Source organism: Stegostoma tigrinum, chromosome 31, assembly GCF_030684315.1.
Source record: "Stegostoma tigrinum isolate sSteTig4 chromosome 31, sSteTig4.hap1, whole genome shotgun sequence".
NCBI classification, from domain to species: domain Eukaryota; kingdom Metazoa; phylum Chordata; class Chondrichthyes; order Orectolobiformes; family Stegostomatidae; genus Stegostoma; species Stegostoma tigrinum.
This window is the reverse complement of record NC_081384.1, coordinates 5157145-5176530: the sequence shown is the minus strand read 5'-3', so window position 1 is coordinate 5176530 and position 19386 is coordinate 5157145. Positions and strand designations below refer to the sequence as shown.

At 39.2% G+C, this 19386-nt stretch overlaps 1 protein-coding gene across 2 annotated transcripts in view; it reads left to right on the top strand.

The window, feature by feature from the left end:
• npepps (aminopeptidase puromycin sensitive) overlaps positions 1 to 19386 on the top strand; it is a 215690-nt gene that overhangs the window by 68098 nt on the left and 128206 nt on the right. For both annotated transcript variants that reach the window (XR_009442855.1, XM_048560329.2), the window contains exon 2: positions 11818 to 11902. Coding sequence is in view for 1 of the 2 variants with exons in the window: in XM_048560329.2 (XP_048416286.2) it covers positions 11818 to 11902 (85 nt within the window). In the remaining variant the exon portion in view is untranslated. The remainder of the gene's footprint in view (positions 1 to 11817; positions 11903 to 19386) is intronic.

Sequence of the window (19386 nt, the reverse complement as noted above, 5' to 3'; positions counted from 1 at the left end):
CTGGGGTAATTCAGGAGGTACGATGTAAATCATCCCAAGGAAGAATATACATAATAAGAGGAGGGCAAGACAACTTTGGCTGACAAGGGAAGTTGGGGAAAACACAAACATTAAAGAAGTTATGGTGATGATAGAAAATCGGGAAATCTTTTAAAAACCAGCAGAGGACAACTAAAAATGCAATAACAGGGAAGCAGATGAAATAGGAAGGTGAGCTAGTTAATAATATAATAGAAGATTGAAAAATTTTTTAGATATATTCTAAGGTAAGAGAACAGCAAGAATGGACTTGGGACTGTTGGAAAGTGAGACTGGAGAAGTAGTAATGGGGAGCAAAGAAATGGCAGAGGAACTGAATAGTTATTTGGAAAAGCCCAGCAGGTCTTGAAGTATCTGTGAAGGAAAAAACAGAGCTAATGTTTCCGGTCCAGTGACCCTTCCTCAGAACTGTTCTGCTCTTTTCTGGGGAAGGCTCACCAGACCCGAAATGTTAACTGTTTCTTTCCTTCACAGGTGCTGCTGGACCTGCTGGGCTTTTCCTGCAACTTTATTTTTGTTCCTGATTTACAGCGTCTGCAGTTCTTTCAGTTTTTATTTGAATAGTTATTCACATCAGTCTGTATGATGGAAGATATCAGTAGCGTATCAGAGCTTTGAGTGAGTCGGGGGTGTGGGTCAGGGCAGAGGTGAGTGTAACGCCAATCGATAAGGAGAATGTTCTGGGGAAGCTGAAAGATCTGAAGGTGGATAAATCACCCTAATCAGATGCATTACACCCACAGTTCTGAAGCAGATAGCTGAGGAGAATGTGGAGGCTTTGGTGATCTTTCAGGAGTAACTGAATACAAGGAGGGTCCCAGAGAACTGGAAAATGGCTAGTGTAGCTCACCTATTTGAGGAGGGAGGTAAAAGATGTGGATTAGTAGGCTGATTAGCCTGACATTGGTCATTGTTGAGATTGCAGACTACTTGGAAGTGGTAAAATAGGCGAATTGGCACGGCTTTCTCAAGGAGAGGTACTGCCTGACAAAAATCTGTTAGAATTCTTTGAAGAAGTAATGATCAAATTAAACGAAGGAGAGCCAATGGACATAATCTGTTTGGATTTCCAGAGGCTTTTGACAAGCTGCTGCACAGGAGGATATTAGAGAGAAGAGCCTATGCTGTTAGGGGCAAGATACTGGCATGAATAGAAGATTGGCTGACTTTCAGAAGGCAGAGAACATGAAAGTAGGACTTTTTTCAGAGTGGCAGACAGCGATTAGTGGAGTTCTGCAGGGAACAGTATTAGGACTGCAACTTATGAGGGTTATATATTAATAATCTGGATGAAAGAACTGCAGGTATTGCTAAATTTGCAAATGACAGGTAGTGTTGGGAAGGCTGTAGAAGGACTTGGACAGGGTAGGAGAGTGGGCAAACAACTGGAACACAATGTTGGAAAATGAAGTTATTCACTTTGGTCGGAAGAAGAGGTGTAGATTATATTGTTTTAAATGGGAAGAGGTTTTGGAAATCTGAAATTGAGAGATTTGGGAGTCCTCATTCAAGATTCTCTCTTTAAGATTAACATTATAGGTTCAGTTGGTGGTTGGGAAGGCAAATGTAATGTTAGCATTCATTTGAGCTAGCTTAGAATTCAAGAACAGGGATGTACTGCAGAGGCTGTATAAGGCTCTGGTCAGACTCCATTTGGAATATTGAGAGCTGTTTTTGGCCCTGTATCTAAGGAAGAATGTGCTGGCATTGGAGGATGTCCAGAGGAGATTCACAAGATTGATCCCAGGAATGAGGGGCTTGTCATATGGGGAGTGATTGAGGACCTGCTTTATGCATGATGAAATTAAGACCAAGTCACATGGGTTCTTGAATAGTAAAAGGATCGTAGGTTGCAGGAGAATGGGCTTAAGGAGCATATCAGCCCTGATGAATGGAAGAGTGCGCTCAATGGGCTGAATGGCCTAATTCTGCTCCTATATCTTATTCATCATTATCTCCTATTCACCAAGCACAGGAAAATCCAACATTTGAGAAATGTTGGCATGAAGATTCCACGCAGACTCAGGGAGAACATGCAATATTTCCCATCCCAAGTTGCACTTGAGAATGTAATGGTGAGCGCCTTCTTTTGAACCGTTGCAGTCCAACTGCTGTGGGATGACTCACAATGCCGTTGGGGAGAGAATTCTGATATTTTGACCCAGTGACAGTGAAGGAACAGTAATATATTTCCAAGTCAGGTTGGTGGGTGCCTTGGAGGGGAACGTGAAAGTGGTGTTCCTATATGTCTGCTGCTCTTCTGTGTGGAAGTGGTCATGGATTTGGAAGGTGCTGTCTGATATCTTTGAATTTCTACAGTGCGTCTTTTAGATAGTGTGCACTGCTACTACTGTGCATCAGTGGTGGAGGGAGTTAGTGACAGAGTTCGGGATTTTGATCCTATGGTAGTGAAGAAATGCACTGATTGTTTAAATCGTATGCTACATGGGTATGCAGTGAACTCTCAAGTGGTTGTGTGGTTATGGTGTTATTTCCATGTGCCTGCTGTCCATGACCATCTTGATAGAAATTGCAGGTTTGGAAGCTGCTGTGAAGGAGTCTTTTGGGTTGCTGCACATGCATCTTATAGGTAGTTGTACTTTTTTGTCTCATTGGAATTACAGTCGTGCAGTTTATCTGTTGGGCGCATGAAGATTGAACTGTCATCAGCAATAATTTTGATCAAGCGTTGATCACAAGCTGATAGGCATCAATTGGTCAATTCTACTTAATATTACAGCTATACCTCCTGATTTGTCTTTGCATTTTTCGAAATGATGGTCCTTCATGAAGTATAATACTTGAATTCAGATAATTTGTTTCCAGTTAGTTTTAATTGAACTTCTCAAAGGTGTTGTATGTAGTTGAAAGTGGGAATGATCATGATTGTCTGAATTAACTACAGCAAATGTTATTAACTGGCTCCAACAGCATCAGGAGTATGTCGGTTGATTAAATATTCCAGATAATCGAGGTCCACATTAACCACAGTACCCTGACCAAATGAAGCCTCAAGACATCCATATCCCTCAAAATGTGTTGAAACATCACGTCACATCGCCTAAAATCAATATAAAAGCACAGCAAATAGTAGAAATGTAATGCGTGGAGGTATGCACATCACGATTACAGTTTATTTACAGCATAAATACTTGGACATCGGGGTGGATCGTGGTACCTAATTTTAGCCGATTACAAATACATCAAACTTTATTTTATTTATTGATTAATTGCAGAGTGTAGTCACCACAACCAATGGAATATTTAGTCTCTGCCAAATGGATATTGTTGTAAGGCAGTTATACGATAGCTGTATTGTGAGCAGATTACATTACAGTATGGGGGTAATGTTTGATTTTTAATTCCTTAGAGAAGTTCCTGCTGCAAGTTTCTAAACCCATATCCCTGTGGTTTTCTGTTGAGCATTGGACTTAGTTGCTGCTGAGTTGCTAATGCTTTAGAATAGATTTTTGAGCAATTAGTTCTGAGATAATGTGTGTTCACTACTTCGGTTGGTAGGTCGTGACAGTTGGGAAAACTTCCGTTGTTGTACCTGATTGCATTTCAGTGAAATGAATTTAATAAAGGCGGGAAAGTGTGTATGCCTGATTTCTGGAATCTCTTCTGACATGGCAAAATGAGAATGCCCTTGAATAAATTCATCCAACTGGTAGTTTTTAACCTTGAATTTGCTGACATGGCCCTGCTTGGTAAAATATTTTGCATGATAACTGTTTTGAAGAATTACTTGTTAAGAAATGGCTTGTAACTGCGTTGAATGAACTACAACATTTCCACTACTGTGGTGAGCTATGAATTACTTTTAAGTTAACCCCCAAATGGAAATTAAAGAGCCTGTAACTCTTCAGCCCACGTGAACCCAGTACAGATCTTGTGTTTTCTTTCTCCCAAACAGTGTTGATTATTGCTAGTATGAAGGCTGTTCACACATTACAAAATACTAACAACAAGTACCAAAGCACTAAAGAAAAATAATTGCAGTTTTATTGTGGCTTTTACAGTTTTAGGAAGTCTAACATCCATCTTAGTCAATAAATTATTTTTGGAAACTTGAATATGGAATGAAATATAGTGGACAATTTACACACAGCAAGGTTTCCAAAAGAGTGTGAGGCAAGTAATCAAGTAAGCAGATTATTGATAGTTGAAAGATGATGTTTTTTAAATCGGATGGGGACATGATGGCCTAGTGGTATTGTCACTAAACTGTTAATCCATGGACCCAGGTAGTAATGTTCTGGAAATATAGGTTTGATCCCAACCGTGGTGATAATTTTTTTGAAAAGTCTGGAATTAAGTAACCGTTGTCCATTGTTGCGGAAAATCCCGTGTGGTTCACTAATGTCCCTTAGTGAAGGGCATCTGCCATCCTTACCTGGTTCGGCCTGCAGTAATTGTAGCTGACTCAACACTTGGGTATGGCAAATAAATGCTGGCCCAGTCAGTGACACTTACATCCTGTGAATGAACAAAAAATTCTCATCCAACTTAGAAGCCTTGGTTTAACATAAAGATAACACTGTCAGACAATATATTCTCAGTACTCCACTAAATATTGGCATAATTTTTGTGCTCAAATCTTTTGGTGTAGCTTTGTTGAGAAATCAGTCCATCTGTGTAAAACATCACCTGCACTGATGCTTAGCACAAATGACCAGTGTAACAGTTGCAGTACATATTTTCCAGCAAAAATGTTGCTTATGTAAAGAAAAGTTTTGAGTTGATCAGTTACTATGGATAGAGATGTTGCACTTGTGTTGGTAGGAATCGTCATTATTTATTATGAGTATGGTTGCTGTTGCTTTTTGGAATGCAGCCGTAATGACAGTAACGTCTCCTGAAGTTGGAAACAAAAATCTTTTTTTAAAAGAAATGGTTTACATGCTTGTTTTTCCAAACTGGAACCATAAGAAACATGTCTGAGATAGTTAATATTTTAGGCCTTGTTTACTCCCTTTTTTGATGGCCTTTGCCAAATGCATTATGTTCAGAGTTGACATTGATGTAGCTTCTATCCTCAGCACTTTAGAATCTGTGATAAGTAGCCTGCAATCAGCTTGAGACCCAAGGTTAAATGAGCTTTTACCTTACTGAAATAAGTCCAATCGATATATATAAACAGCTTTTTAGTTGTGGTGAGATTGTGGTTTAATCCTTATGTCCACTAATATCTCTTCTTACAAATTTGCAGTTATTTTTGCATTGGTTAGGTATGTTTCCTTGTTTTTAAAAAATGCATTGTTTGAAACAGAATAACACTGTGCACGCTTGGTATTGCTGAATAGTGTGTAAATAAATTGTTTTGGTTCTGAGTTAGAATGCTGCAGGCTGCAAATATCAATACAATGGTACAGATTGTGTTGGATAAAGACCCTGTGACACTGTCGTGACCTCATCTTTGGACCAAATTTTGCATTATGTCATGGTTCATGTAAACCAAGATTCAGCAGTAGTTTTTATGTACAAGACACAACCTTAAATGTTGCTGCAAGTTTTAAAATAGAGTAATTGTTTTGCATGCACTGATGTTCTGCCTCTCTCTACAGTATTAGACTTCTTGCCTTTAGCGAGATGGTGTCAGTTATTAGATCTCAGTTACAGTTGGTATTGCTATTTGTTTTGATCTAAATAGGGGTAGACTTTTTGACTTAATTTATCAGCAGAATTTTTTTGGCATGAAATGTGCTACCCAGCTTTCTTTGTTTCAAACTGGCTCGAGTATTTGCTACAAAATGTGGAGACACAAGCTGGGGCTTGCTTTTTGTGACAGCATTGCATTACAATGTATGCTACTTAGCACCAAATTAGTCTTTTAATCAGCATATGATGTTATATATTTGGAAAAAAAATTCTGAGAGTTAGTGAAGAACAAGTACGTACTGGATTTAAGATCCAAATTATTTGCACCTATGAAAGAAATGATTCAAATATTGAATCAATACTCAATCATGTTGAAAAGGGCCAACTGTGAGTACAGAGTGAGAGTAAGTGATTGATGTCTGTAATTCTTTGTACAGGGTTTCCTCGTTGAAAGTCACTGGCTTCCATAAGTTGGAATGGCACAGCAGTGGTTTATTATAAAATTAAATTTTAAAAATTAACTAGGAGGGGAATTGAAGGCAATGATACAGTTGCAGCAAAGCTGGAAATTATTTGTAGTTATTTAATAGGTGACAATGGAGTACGGTTGCCTCCTGGACTAAAAATGCATTAAAACACTAGGACGTGGTCTCTGCTCTACCCTTCCACACAGCTTTGATCATTTGAGAAACTGGGAAGTTATGTATTTGGGAATTATAAGTTGCCCTAATGAAGATTTCTTAGCATTCCCTTTATAGTACAAATTCCTTTTAGAAAATCACTTTCCCATCTGCTACCCTGCAAACATGTTGCTCAAACATAGATACTATAGAGTCAGTTTTACAGCACAGAAACAGACCCTTTGGTCTAACTTGTCCATGTTGACCAGATATCCTAAACTGATCTAGTCCCATTTGCCAGTATTTGGCCCATAAGCCTTTAAACCCTTTCTATTCATGTACCCATCCAGAAGCCTTTTAAATGTTGTGGTAATTGTAATTGTACCAGCTTTCACCACTTCCTCGCGCAGCTTGTTCCACACACGTACCACCCTCTGTGTGAAAAAGTAACACCTCAGGTCCCTTTTTTTAAAAAATCTTTCCCCTCTCACCTTAAACCAGTGCCCTTTTAGTTTTAGACTCCCCTAACTGCGAGGAAAAGACCTTAGTTATTCACCCCATCCATGCTCCTCATGATTTTATAAACCTCCATAATATCACTCGTCAGCCTCTGAGGCTTCAGGGGAAAATGCTCCTGCCTATTAAGCATCTTCCTATACTTCAAGCCCTCCAATCCCAGTAACAACCTTGTAAATATTTTCTGAACCCTTTCAAGTTCAACAACATCTTTGCTATAGCAGGGAGATCAGAATTAAATGCAGTATTCTAAAAGTGGCCTAACCAAAGTCCTGTACAGCCACAACATGATATCCCAATTCCTATACTCAGTGTTCTGACCAATGAAGGCAGGTATGCCAAATGCTTTCTTCACAACCCTGTCTACTCACAACTCTGTTTTCAAAGAACTGTGCACCTGCAGTACTGGATTCTTTTTGTTTGGCAATGCTCCCCAGGGCCCTACTATTAAGTGTATAAGTTCTGCCCTGGTTTGCCTTTACAAAATGCAACACCTCTCATTTTTCTAAATTAAACTCCATCTGCCTCCTTGGTAAGTTGGCCCGTCTGATCAAGGTCCCATTGTACTCTGAGATAACATTCTTCTGTCCATTCTGCATCAATTTTGGCGTCATACGCAAGCTTACTAACCATTCTTTTTTATATTCACATTCATGTAAATATCAAAAAGCATAACTGACAGTAGTGTGCTTTTCTGTTAAGGTACAATGTTATGTTACGTTAGATCAATGGCTCTTACTACTGAACAGAAATTTATCATATACTGCACTCTCTTGTGGTCAATCTTAATTTCAAGCCTTTAATGGGTTTAAGTGCTTGTTAGCTGAATTTTGCACAACTGACTAGAACCATCTAATCCCTGAGATTGAATTGTCTCGAAGTCCCACCTGGAACGCTTTACAGTAACTTACTATTTATGTAATTTTTTAAAAACCACCATAAGATGCTATGCTACGATCACTGTGGGACAGGCAGATTCTAAAGTTGTTAGTATGGATGGCTTCTGGAAGACTATTGGGAGAACATCCTAGGCATGAATTAGTCTTAAATATAGCCCCTGTTTCTGAGAACCTGATTGCAACCAAGATTTTATATATTTGACTTTGGTAGGGTAGGGGTGTGAAAGGCTATGTCCTGAGATTACAAATTAATTTCAAGTGGCAAGCAATTTCATTTAACCAGTTCTGAGTCTGCACATCTAGATTCCAGTGTGCATTTGGTCTGTTTTGACTGCCTTACACATTCAAATTAGCAAATGACTCCGAAGGTATGTGCTTGTGAAGTGTTTCACAATATGCTGTGGCAGCATATTTCAATGTTTGGTTAAGAACCCATTTTAGTTAATTTAATGTTTCGGAACTTTAAAAAATTTGGCCACAGTTGAAAATGTGTCCTGAAATAACTTTGCCAATATCTGTGACTCGGCAATTGCAACATCCTGGAGGTTGGCAGCTGACAGTATTGATTTGGCAAAATAATTCGGAAATGACTGCATGTTTAGAAGTTATTATCTGCATAAGTCTTTGGACCATTAAATTTATTGATTTCCTAGGCATTAAATTAAGTGCCATAAATGCAACCAAAATAAACATTATTAGTCTTGAGGGATATTTTGATTATTTCCCTTGATAATTTTCCAGTATATGATATTTTCAATGACTTATTCCTGAAACTGAAGCATACTTAAAAGTTTTGAGATGATATCATGGGTCAGTATTGGAATACAATACTGCCACTTTTGCTTTGCCTGTCAAACCCTCTGCGTGAGCTCTAGTTTTATCCCCGTTGCAGTTGGAGTTGTGGATGAGCCTGAACTTTTCTGTAGTTGTCAAAAAAGGAATTTGTTTTAGTCCTCTCAGTATTGCCTGATTACATTGGCACACCCTCGGATGCTTACTGAAACGCAATCCATTAAGATGTTCGAGCGTTGGTGTCCTCTGAGCAAATTGGCCGTGGGGCATGAAGCAAAGGCCCAGGAGTGATGTTAAGTGACCACTCTTATGTGACCTCATTTGCTGGTGGAAATGGATAGGTGGAGCTTGGACTTAAATCAATTTACTTATTTACTTAATTCTCAAGTAACTTAATGTCTACATTTGACCTAGGGAGGCTGGATTCAGGTCCCACTTGCTGTTGAAGTGAGTCATAACATCCATAGGCTGATTTTAAAAAAAAGAATATCATGAGTAATTTAATTCTGGTGGAAGAAGGACATTGTTGGGGTCTTGTGTCCTACCATTCTGCCTAGTTAACTTCCCTTTCCATATTTAGAAGTGCTGTTTCTGGGACAGAGAGATTTCGCTTAGTATTACTCACCATTCATGTCCACAACACTTTGCTCCTTCTTGAGTTTCTTTCTTTGAGAGACTTGTTTATGAATTTCATAACCTTTGTATCATCCTAACACTGAAATTTCCTCTAGACTAATGCACAAACCTCATTCTGTTCTTCAAAGTTCGCTCCAGTGTTTGTCCACATGGATGTACAGGAAGGAGAGTTTTCTGTTATCATAACCTTGATTCAGATTTTTCTCCTTTTCCTTGGCTAAAATTGTTTCGTCCTGGAGCCTTTTCTCCGGGTCTGCACCTCAACTCTGTTTTCTCACCTTTGGATTTGATACCCTTGCTAACAAAAATCTCTTCAATTACTCATGAAAACTTCATTGTTCCAGAATCCTGAGCCTTTTGTGAGCAAGACCATTCCCTTTGTATGGAAAAGTGCTTCCTGACTGAACTTTTTAATATTTAAGCCTCTGTTCTTGATTTTCTCCACCAGAAGAAATGGTTTCTCTGTATCTTCCATAGCAAAGTTTCTAAAATTTTAATCAGCTCATTCCCTGAATGTCATGTTGATTTGCAATTAGATTTTCAGATCAGGCATTTGATTCATCACCAAGACTGACAATTTCTACTGATGCTATATTGCCCATCCTTTCCTCAATTCCAACATCAAAAGACCCACGTTATCACCATCTCAGCTCAGTTTAACTGTTAACTCTTTGATTTCTGAGCTCCACTCTCTATAATCTTTCTCTTGACACTTTACTGTGTGCTGATTTTAGAATCTTTACCAGTAGCTACTCCATGGCCTTGTCAACTGGCTATTTTTTACATTCCTACGGCTAGTTCATTTTGTTAGCTCTTGTGGTTGTTGTACTTAGAATTCCTCACTTGATGCTGAAGCTTCAACCAGGCTGGCTTGCGCTGGAGAACTAGTTCCCTAAACAGCACTGGCTAGTAATTTCTTGATCTACCACCAAAGGCCGCCTCAACACCACTCGTTTAGCTATTTCTGAATTATTCTTAATCTATTCACCTCTTTACGAGCAACATTTGGATGCCCACTTATCAAGTGCAGTTCGCTAAAGAAGTGCAATTTTTGTTTTAACAAGGGAAAGTATCACTTACTGTGTCAGCGATCTAGCTTTCTACAGTCCAAATCCGAACAAATCTTAGATGAACAATGCCAATTGTAGTGGTTGTTAACAATGAAATGCCCAAAAGGTTGAGAAGGAGTAACTTTACACTGATTTTTTACAATCTACCAACTCCAGGGGAAATGTCTCCGTCTGCTCTTCAGCGATAGTAGGAACTGCAGATGCTAGAGAATCTAAGATAACAAGGTGTAGAGCTGGATGAACACAGCAGGCCAAGCAACATCAGAGGAGCAGGAAGGCTGATGTTTTGGGCCCAGACCCCCCTCCAGAAAAAGGGTCTAGGCCCGGAATATCAGCCTTCCTGCTTGGCCTGTGTTCATCCAGCTCTACACCTTGTTATCTCAGTCCACTCTTCCTTGCCCGCCCTTTAATCTTGCGTGTTTCAATGAGATTTGTGTCTCATTCTTCTACGTTCCACAGAACATAGAACCAATTTACTCAGTTTCAGCTTCCTCATAGGACAGCCCTCTCACCCCAGGGACAAATCTTGTGATCAATTGTTATACTACTTTCAGTTTTAGTATAGATATCTGTATATGGAGACTGGTGACTTTGTAGAGGCTTATTAAAATCATGAGGAGCCTGGATAGGGCAAACAGTCAAGGTCTTTCTCTTAGGGTGGAGGACTAGAGGGCATAGGCTTAATGTGAAGAGGGAAAGATTTGAAAGGCACCCGAAGGGGGTCTTTGTCACGCAGTGGGTGGTGCATGTTTGGAATGAGCTGTAAGAGAAAATGGTGGCGTAGGGTCCAATTACAACATTTAAAAGCACCTTGATGGGTATATGAATAGGAAGGGTTTAGAGGGATATGAACCAAATGCTGGCAAATAGGACTAGGTCAGATTGGGATGTCTGGTTGGCACAGATGATTTGGACCAAAGAGTCTGTTTTTGTGCAGTATGACTCTGTTCATCTTCTGAAAGTAGCTTTCATAATGTTTCATATCCAAAATGTCAGTTACCATAGATTCCACGTTTTCAGGCTGTAAATGGAGTAATAGCAAATTGACATCTTTCCGCAAAAGACTTGGAAGATCTATGATGATTAAATCTTACAGAAGATCAAATAATTTTGTGGCAGATTCAAGAAAATTTGTATGGTATCCAGGTTATTCAAACACAATGTCGATTTTAATGCATATTTCTTTTAAAGTCTGTACAGCTTTGTATGGAAGTGTTGAAGATAGTTTAATCGCTGCATCCCACAAATAAGTTGAAACTGTAAGTGGGTGTTTTTGCTGTAGTGTTGATTTACTCTCCTATGTATAATGTTTTTTATTATCATCTCTTCTATGTAAGAGAGATGCTGCCTGGCGTTTTCCCACAAGTGGGAAGAATCACTTACCCTAGGTTGTTGTTGCTCACTTGTGCACAGTAAGCTTAGGAACAGTCATGGATTGAGTTTCTGACTTCCCTTCTTGGTTACTGAATGTGCAATGAAAAATTGAATTAAATTTCCAAAATGGGAGTGGAAGTTGGAAATGAGAGAACATTCAAAACCAAAGATCATTTAAATGAGATATTTTCAAAAGTATGTTTCTAGTGATTGTGTAAAGTTTTTCTGTGTTGAGTGTCCTAATATTTATATCTGTGTATATCTTTGCAGGTAAGACAGGCAACAAATCAGATTATGATGAACTGTGCTGATATAGATATCATAACTGCATCATATGTTCCTGAAGGCGGTGAAGGTAAGCATGATTTTCTTTCCAGCTTTACTTCATTTCCTAAAAATGTAGCTCATCTATCAGGCAAGGGCATAATTGCATGATGTCAGTTGTATGATTTTCTCAAACATTTCATTCTCAATGTACCTTATGTGAAGTTGATATGCAGTTTTCCAATTTAAACTTTATATTCAAAATCACCCCGTAAAACATTGACTCTTCCTCCATTATGTTTAATTAAAACAGCAATTTGCCAAGTTTTTTTTGTTGGCTTTTTTTTTGGTCAGCTTTTTGCAAATCCATGACTTCTACCACCTAAAAGAACAAAGACAACAGTTGCATGGGATTCCCAACATCCGCAAGTTTTCCTCCAAATTACGATCATCCTGATGTGCAAATATCTAAATTCTTTGTTATTGTTGGGTCAAATTCCTGTATCATCCTCCCTACCAGCACTCTGGATGTACCTACACAAGATGACTGCAGTGATTCCATAATGTGGCTCATCGCAAATATGGTTAATAAATCAGTGCTTGCATTCTAAGAACAAATGTAAAGTGCTGCATGCTGATTCCAGGTTTAATAAATAGATAAACCTGCCCTTAAACTAAGCATTTTCAAAATTGGATATAGCTGCTATAGTTTGGAAGTGTATACCTAGTTCTGCCCACTTGCAAATCTGACATCGTAACCAGTTTCAGCAGTACCAGTGTTAATAAGGCTGCCTTTTGGACTGGCAACTAAGATAGCCCTTTTCATGTAATGAAATGTTCTAAATGCCTTATGCGAGCACTTTTAAAAAAAAATGACACTGAGCCACTGAGATTGGACAGATGTTCATAGAACCCACTGAAGTGCAAAATGATGGTTGGGTGCTAGAAGAATTGATGGGAGGCCTTGCGCCCACTTGGCGTTGTGTAAATTGACCTTTAGTAAGTGGGTGGAGAGTTTCAGGCACAGGTCTCCTTTGTGATGGCAGTGACATGCCAATTAGGCTCATTAACAAGTGATTTGAGAGCAATTACCTCAGAGTCCACAAGGATCTAATGGCCAGTTAAGGGTATGGGGTGTTTGTACAGGTCGTCTTTATTGCTTGAAAATCTGCCCACTCTTGGAAGCCACACTACTGACATTGCATTCAGAAACGCCCTCCCTCCTACCCCTATTCCAGTGGTGCTGATGGTAACACCTTCCAAACTCATGATCTGTCACTTGGGAGGACAAATGATGCATGGGTTCAACACTACCTGAAAGTTCCTTCCCAAGTCACAAAATCTTTTGACTTTGAACACTTTCTTCACTGCTGCTGGAACAATATCGTGGAATTCTCTTCCTAACAGCTTATTGGGTGTTGTTACATACCAAGAACTTCAGTGGTTCAAGAAAGCAACTCACCATCGTGTTAAGGGCAGTTACGCAAAGGCTGTAATTGCTGATGTGGCCAGCAGCATCTCTCAAACTCATAATAATGAAACATAATAATAATAAAAGCTCCTGGGAATGAGATTTCTACCTGACTGGGTTCTTGACCCACTAGGAAATCTGCTATTCACTTAAGTAGCTGATTGAAATTAAACTGTTCAGCCTGCCATGGAAAGATCTGGGGAGGGGGCTGAAGTGGTGGTCTGAAAGTCCCACTGGTTCTCCAACCAATGTGCAAGACATTTACAACATCAACTAAACTTTGCCTGTTCACCTGACGAATGTGAGCTATGGTTGAGTTGACACATTAAAAAGCAGGAAAAAGATATGATCTCTTCATGGTATAATTTTCGCTTATTACAAAGTTAGCTTTGGACTACGATATGGGGGGTTGAACGGAACCTTAATTGTGTTACCAACCCAGGGTTATGGATTTCATTCTTGAGCCATCAGGTTTGCTAACTGCCTTTAGTTGCATTGCAGGTGTGGGGAGGAGAAGGAGGAGGGTATGAAATTGTAAGGAGCATCCCAGCTGTGGGTTTTCTTTGTCGTGTGTGACAATTTGAATGGAGAACTTGTCTGAACGTTGTATGCCCAGTAAATAAGGAACTTGTCCTGTCATATCTGAGAACATGACAACTGATAACAGTACTTAATTCTAGCATTGCTGCCACCCTGGTGTGTGTTTGAGAATATAGTTGCAGTTGCCATGGCAGTTGCTAAAACCAAGTATTGTTTTCTAACTGGAGTTGTAATAAAAAGCGATAATTGTTCTATGCAGCATGGGTATTAACCTTTGAGTCCTGAATTTTCTTTGCACCTGCCAGTGAATGTGATTTCACACCCTGTGTCTGCGTGGGTTTCCTCCAGGTGCTCCGGTTTCCTCCCACAGTCCAAAGATGTGCAGTCTTGGTGGATTGGCCATGCTAAATTGTCCATAGGAGGTGTAGGTTAGATGGGTTAAAGGTGGAATGGGTCTGGGTGGGATGCTCTGAGGTTTGGTGTGGACTTGTTTGGCCAAAGGGCCTGTTTTCCACACTGTAGGGATTCTAAGGTTCTATGATTACATAACCTCTGCAAAAATATGCTGTTCTATATTTTTCTATTAACCAGCTTTGGAGAACTGGAGGGTGCAGGGTGTTTAGCCATTGGTGTTATTGATTAGATAGTATATTATTCCTTACAGCCTCAATATGCCTGAATTGTACATCAGCTGTGAAGAGGTCAAGTAAATTGCCTACCATCCATTCCGTCTGTAGCTGGCTATAAAATAAAAAGTCTCTAAAGCATATGTTTGTTCCAAAACTTCATTCCCACATCACACAGGATCCCTAGACATCAAGCCCACAGATTGTCTGTCTCCTCCTCCTCCACCCTGACAAGCAATTTCACATTCGTAGATTTTTGGCTATTCCTGCAAATCTCTATAACAATGGCTCTAGTGGTACCTGGTCTAAGAGGAGATCATGTGTGACCCATAGATATTAAGAAAACAATTGAAGCTTAAAGCTTCCCCTCACCCACAAAAAAAGTCAGTTGTTTTTGTGCTAGTTTGTAATAGACAGATTGCATGAAACTGCTTTTAACCTGGGCACTGCATGGCATAGGCTCAACAATCCTCATCAAATGTATTTTAAAAAAAAGTATTACCTCCAGCTGACTTGTTCTAACACAGCATTGGACGACGTCATCTAGAGTCAGTCCCAAGTATGAAAAGGTGCTAACTTAAATGCAGCATAAAGATGTCAAAAAGTTTCACCATTTTAAAGATATTAAGATGCTTGCAGCAGCACAGAAATTGTGCATTTCATTAATATTCCAAGTGCATTCACATTTTGCATTATATTGCACTGAGACTTATCCCAAAAGGCTTGCTTCAGCAATGACCAACTAGATGGTTCGGGTCAGTGTTAATTAAAATTGTAACACACCTTTCTTTATATGAGCTTGTATTGCCAGACAGTTCTTGCTTGGAAGACTAGCAAAAATGTTAACTGGTGAAGATATTCAAATATTTTTGTGTACTGATTGTTTCCAAGAAAATGTGAAAATGAAGCAGCAGCATTTGCCCCCCCATTTCACTTCAGACTCAATATTTTTCATTCTTTAAAAGCAGTCTCCTTCAAATGAAGACTTGCCTTGTGAAGTATCTCTGTTTTGTACTGTGTTTTGAGCTTAATATAACCAATGAACCTTTTGAGACAGAAGAGAAGATAAAAGAATTATGAATTTGACCTCAAATTCGTATTCCCCCTGTAGGAGAATCAAAGACCACGGAGCATAATCTGAGGAGAGGGGTCCTCTGTTTAAGTCAAAGATGAGGAATTTCTTACGGAATGTCTTATGGAGTTGAAACATTGTGTGTAAACTATACTTTTTTTATACATAAAAAGCATATACAAATAATTTTGGGTGAAATGTTGGCAAATGAAATAGTGTGGAGAAATGCAAGTGTGTCCACTTCAGTAGGAAAACACAGTGTATTGATGAGAGGTAGAGTATTTTGCATAGTTTATCTCCCTTGCCCGCAGAAAGATATACTTGCCATGGGGAAGAGGGTAATGAAAGTTCAACTAACTAATTACTAGGAATGAAGGATTGTCCTATGAAGAAACGCACAGGGCTCTTTTATTGTTTGGAGTTTAGAAAAATGAGAACTGATCTCATTCAAATATACCAAATTGTTAGTAGGGATTGATGAGGTAAAACGCCTGACCGGGTAGGATTCCTGAAACCAGGAGACAGTTCTGGATGTGAGTTTGCTCGCTGAGCTGGAAGGTTAGTTTTCAGACGTTTCGTCACCATTCTAGGTATCATCAGTGAGCCTCCAACGAAGACTTTGTTGGAGGCTCACTGATGATGTTACCTAGAATGGTGACGAAACGTCTGAAAACTAACCTTCCAGCTCAGCGAGCAAACTCACATCCAGAACCTCAACCTGAGCTACAAATCTTCTCAAAACTCGCTACCAGGAGACAGTTTCAGAATGATGGCATTCTCAGTTGAGGCAAGGAGACGTTTCACTTGCAGGGTAGTGAATCTTTAAAATTCTCTCTCCGAAGGCTTTTGATTTTTATTTGTTGAGTTTAAGACAGACTGATAGATTTTCCAGCAGGAATGGTGTAAGAAAGGAGGAGAGCAGCCTTAATTTGACTGAATGGTGGCATGGCTTAAAGGGCTGAATGCCCTACTCCTGTTCCTAATTTTTATTATCTTATGTAAATCTTAATTGACGTGGTGGGTGTCATACTGAACATTTTTAAAAACATGTGAAGTGAATTTTCCCAACTATGCGAGTTGTAATTCATTAGAGGGATGAACTTATTTAGACTGGATTGGTTTTATGAATATTGCTTTTTACTAACTACAAATAATAGAATCCCTATAGTGTGGAAGTAGGCCTTTTGGCTCATTGGATCCACATCGACCCTCTGAAGAACATCCCAACCAGACCCACCCCATTCCAGTATCCCTGCATTCCCCTCATGGTTAACCCAACTAGTCTGCTCATTCCTGGACACTATGGGCCATTTTAGCATGGCCAATCTGCCTAACCTGGATATCTCCGCACCTGGAGCAAACCCATGCAGTTGCAAACACCACACAGACAGTCGCCCAAGACTGGAATCCAACCCAAGACCGTGGCACTGAGGCAGCAGTGCTAAACACTGAGCCTCTATGCTGCTCAATGGAAATGGAAACTTATAAATTGGTTGAAGAGATTTCCTAAGGCATCAAAAGTATGTGCTAGACAATTTTTTTTCCTTCTGACTTTCGACAATACCCCCAGATAATTCCTAATTTTAAGCAAATTCTGTTGTCCATTGTAAGAGTATTAAAATGGTTAGTTCATCATCTCATTAAATGTAAAGCAGAAATCTTGGCCACCTTCTGGACTTTTAAATGATCATAGTAACATTAGTTTATGTATTGTGTTACTGTTTACGATTTCTTCAAATAAGCCCATGAAACCTAAGCGCAGAAGTAGGCCATTGTGTCCGCTCCACCACTCAATGAGGTCATTGCTGATCTGAGAACCCTCAACTCCTCTTTGGCTTTTCCCCATAACCCTTAGTTCCATAAATGTTTATCCTTAAAAGTAAGGTAAATGTGTCACTAAACTAAGTTGGCGATAAGTCATTGGCCTTTGTTATCTTTTCTAAACAAAAATCTGAAATGCTGGTTGTGAAATCAAGTCAGTTGCATTAGTTCTGTCACTTCCACTTTGTTTAATTGGAGGTGACTGTCTTTAAAAGAAAAGTACCTGTTTAGTTCCTTTATTTTCCATTCCAATAAAATGTCCAATATTTGGCACCTTTTGTTTATGCCAGGAAAGTTCAGGATTTTGTTTGTGAACGTGAGTGAATAACAGTATAGTGAGAACTAAAAACTTTTCCATTTACTTCATATGTTTGGTCTTTAGAAAGTATTGCTGAGGGAGAAAGGTCATGAATAATCTAGATTTTGAGCCCTTGGTTTATAATATGCTTGGTAGCCTATTTACCTGAAAGCTACATGCGAATTGTTTAGACTTGTCTATTAGATGACCCTTTTTAACTCCTGGACAGTTGTTTACCGAGGTTAGGTTGGTATAATTGTTGTTCCAGCAGCAGCAGCAGCAATCACTTACTGCATGCTGGAATATTCTGTATAAATCCATCGATTCAAATTCTGGTGTTTTATTTTCTGCTGACATTATGGGAACAGTTGTGAATGTGCACAAACTAAATTGTCATGGTGCAAAATCAAGACACCGACTGGTGAACTGGCTCAGCAACAGTGTGTGTACAATTTAAATAGAGACTACTGACACTGTGCTGTCAGCAGCTGAGCTGTAGTGTAAAATGGAGACACACTTGAGCAAAATACTAGGAAGACTTCTGAAAACAGAATGCTTACCCCCCACCCCTTCCAAAACCACTACCACCATAACTTGCCAAATGTTTCTCATCTACATGCTGCCTCTGTACAACCTGATAAAAGACATGATGGCAGATTCACGGTCAGCTGACAATACTCTGCTCTATCTTTATGCCATCTTTGTTGAATACTATAATATTATCAATTTGCTAATCTACTCAGTCCAAGTTGAACTGTCATTTTCTCCAAATGACCATTAGGGAAGATTGAAATCAATAACTTGGCCTCTCTCTCACTCTCGCGTCCTGAAAAGATTTCAGTTCCATTCACTTTTCTGACTATTGGTTCAGATTAATCCTGAAGTGAGCTTTGGTTTGATATTTTCCTCTTTGAAGCCGTGACTGTTTCCAATTTCCTTATATCATTAATCTTTATTCTGTCTTGGCTCATACAATGTTGAAACACGTCATCTAAGCTTTTGTCCCTTCAGGTATTCCAATACTGTTCTTGTCAGCTTTCATTCTTCCATCTGCAGCAGTTCTTGATATACCATTTGAAATTCTCATCATTGGTTTGAATCGCTTGACAAACATCCCTTCCCATCTCTATTAAGTGCTGCAAGTCTCAGAATTCTGGGCAAATGCAACTTTGGCGTCTTGTGTATCCACCACATGATTTGGCTTGTGTTTGGTGACCGTTCGCTTGGTGTTAGCTAGGTCCTAGACTCAATTCAATTCCATTCAACATTAAACACGTAAAATTGCGAAACACGTTGCAGGGATAAGTCGCTTTAAATTCCATTTGCTCAACTTTTAGCACCAGTTCAATGGTTGAATAACAATTTCTGTTCCTGTTTATTCCAGTTTTCCTGAAAGCACGTAATGGTAGTTTAGAACATTTTGCAGAGAGAGGAGAGTTTTTTTGTAAACTGTGAAATTTGTGTCACAAAGAATACTTTGGACAGTGCTGTCTACATTTGTCACAACCATGGATGTGGTTAGGTGGAACAAATTACTTGTAGCAGATTAAATTTAGTTGTGATTGTGACATAAGCTTATGAAGAGAAGATCAAACTTAAAGCTCTTTCTGTACAGAATAAAGAGCTCTTGGAGTTCCTGTAATGGCAATGGGAAGTGAGAAAAATTAACTAGTGATTTCTGACATTGCCATATAAAGTTTTTTTAAAAAACTGAACTCTGCTAGGCCAGCAACCCCCTCAGCTCCTG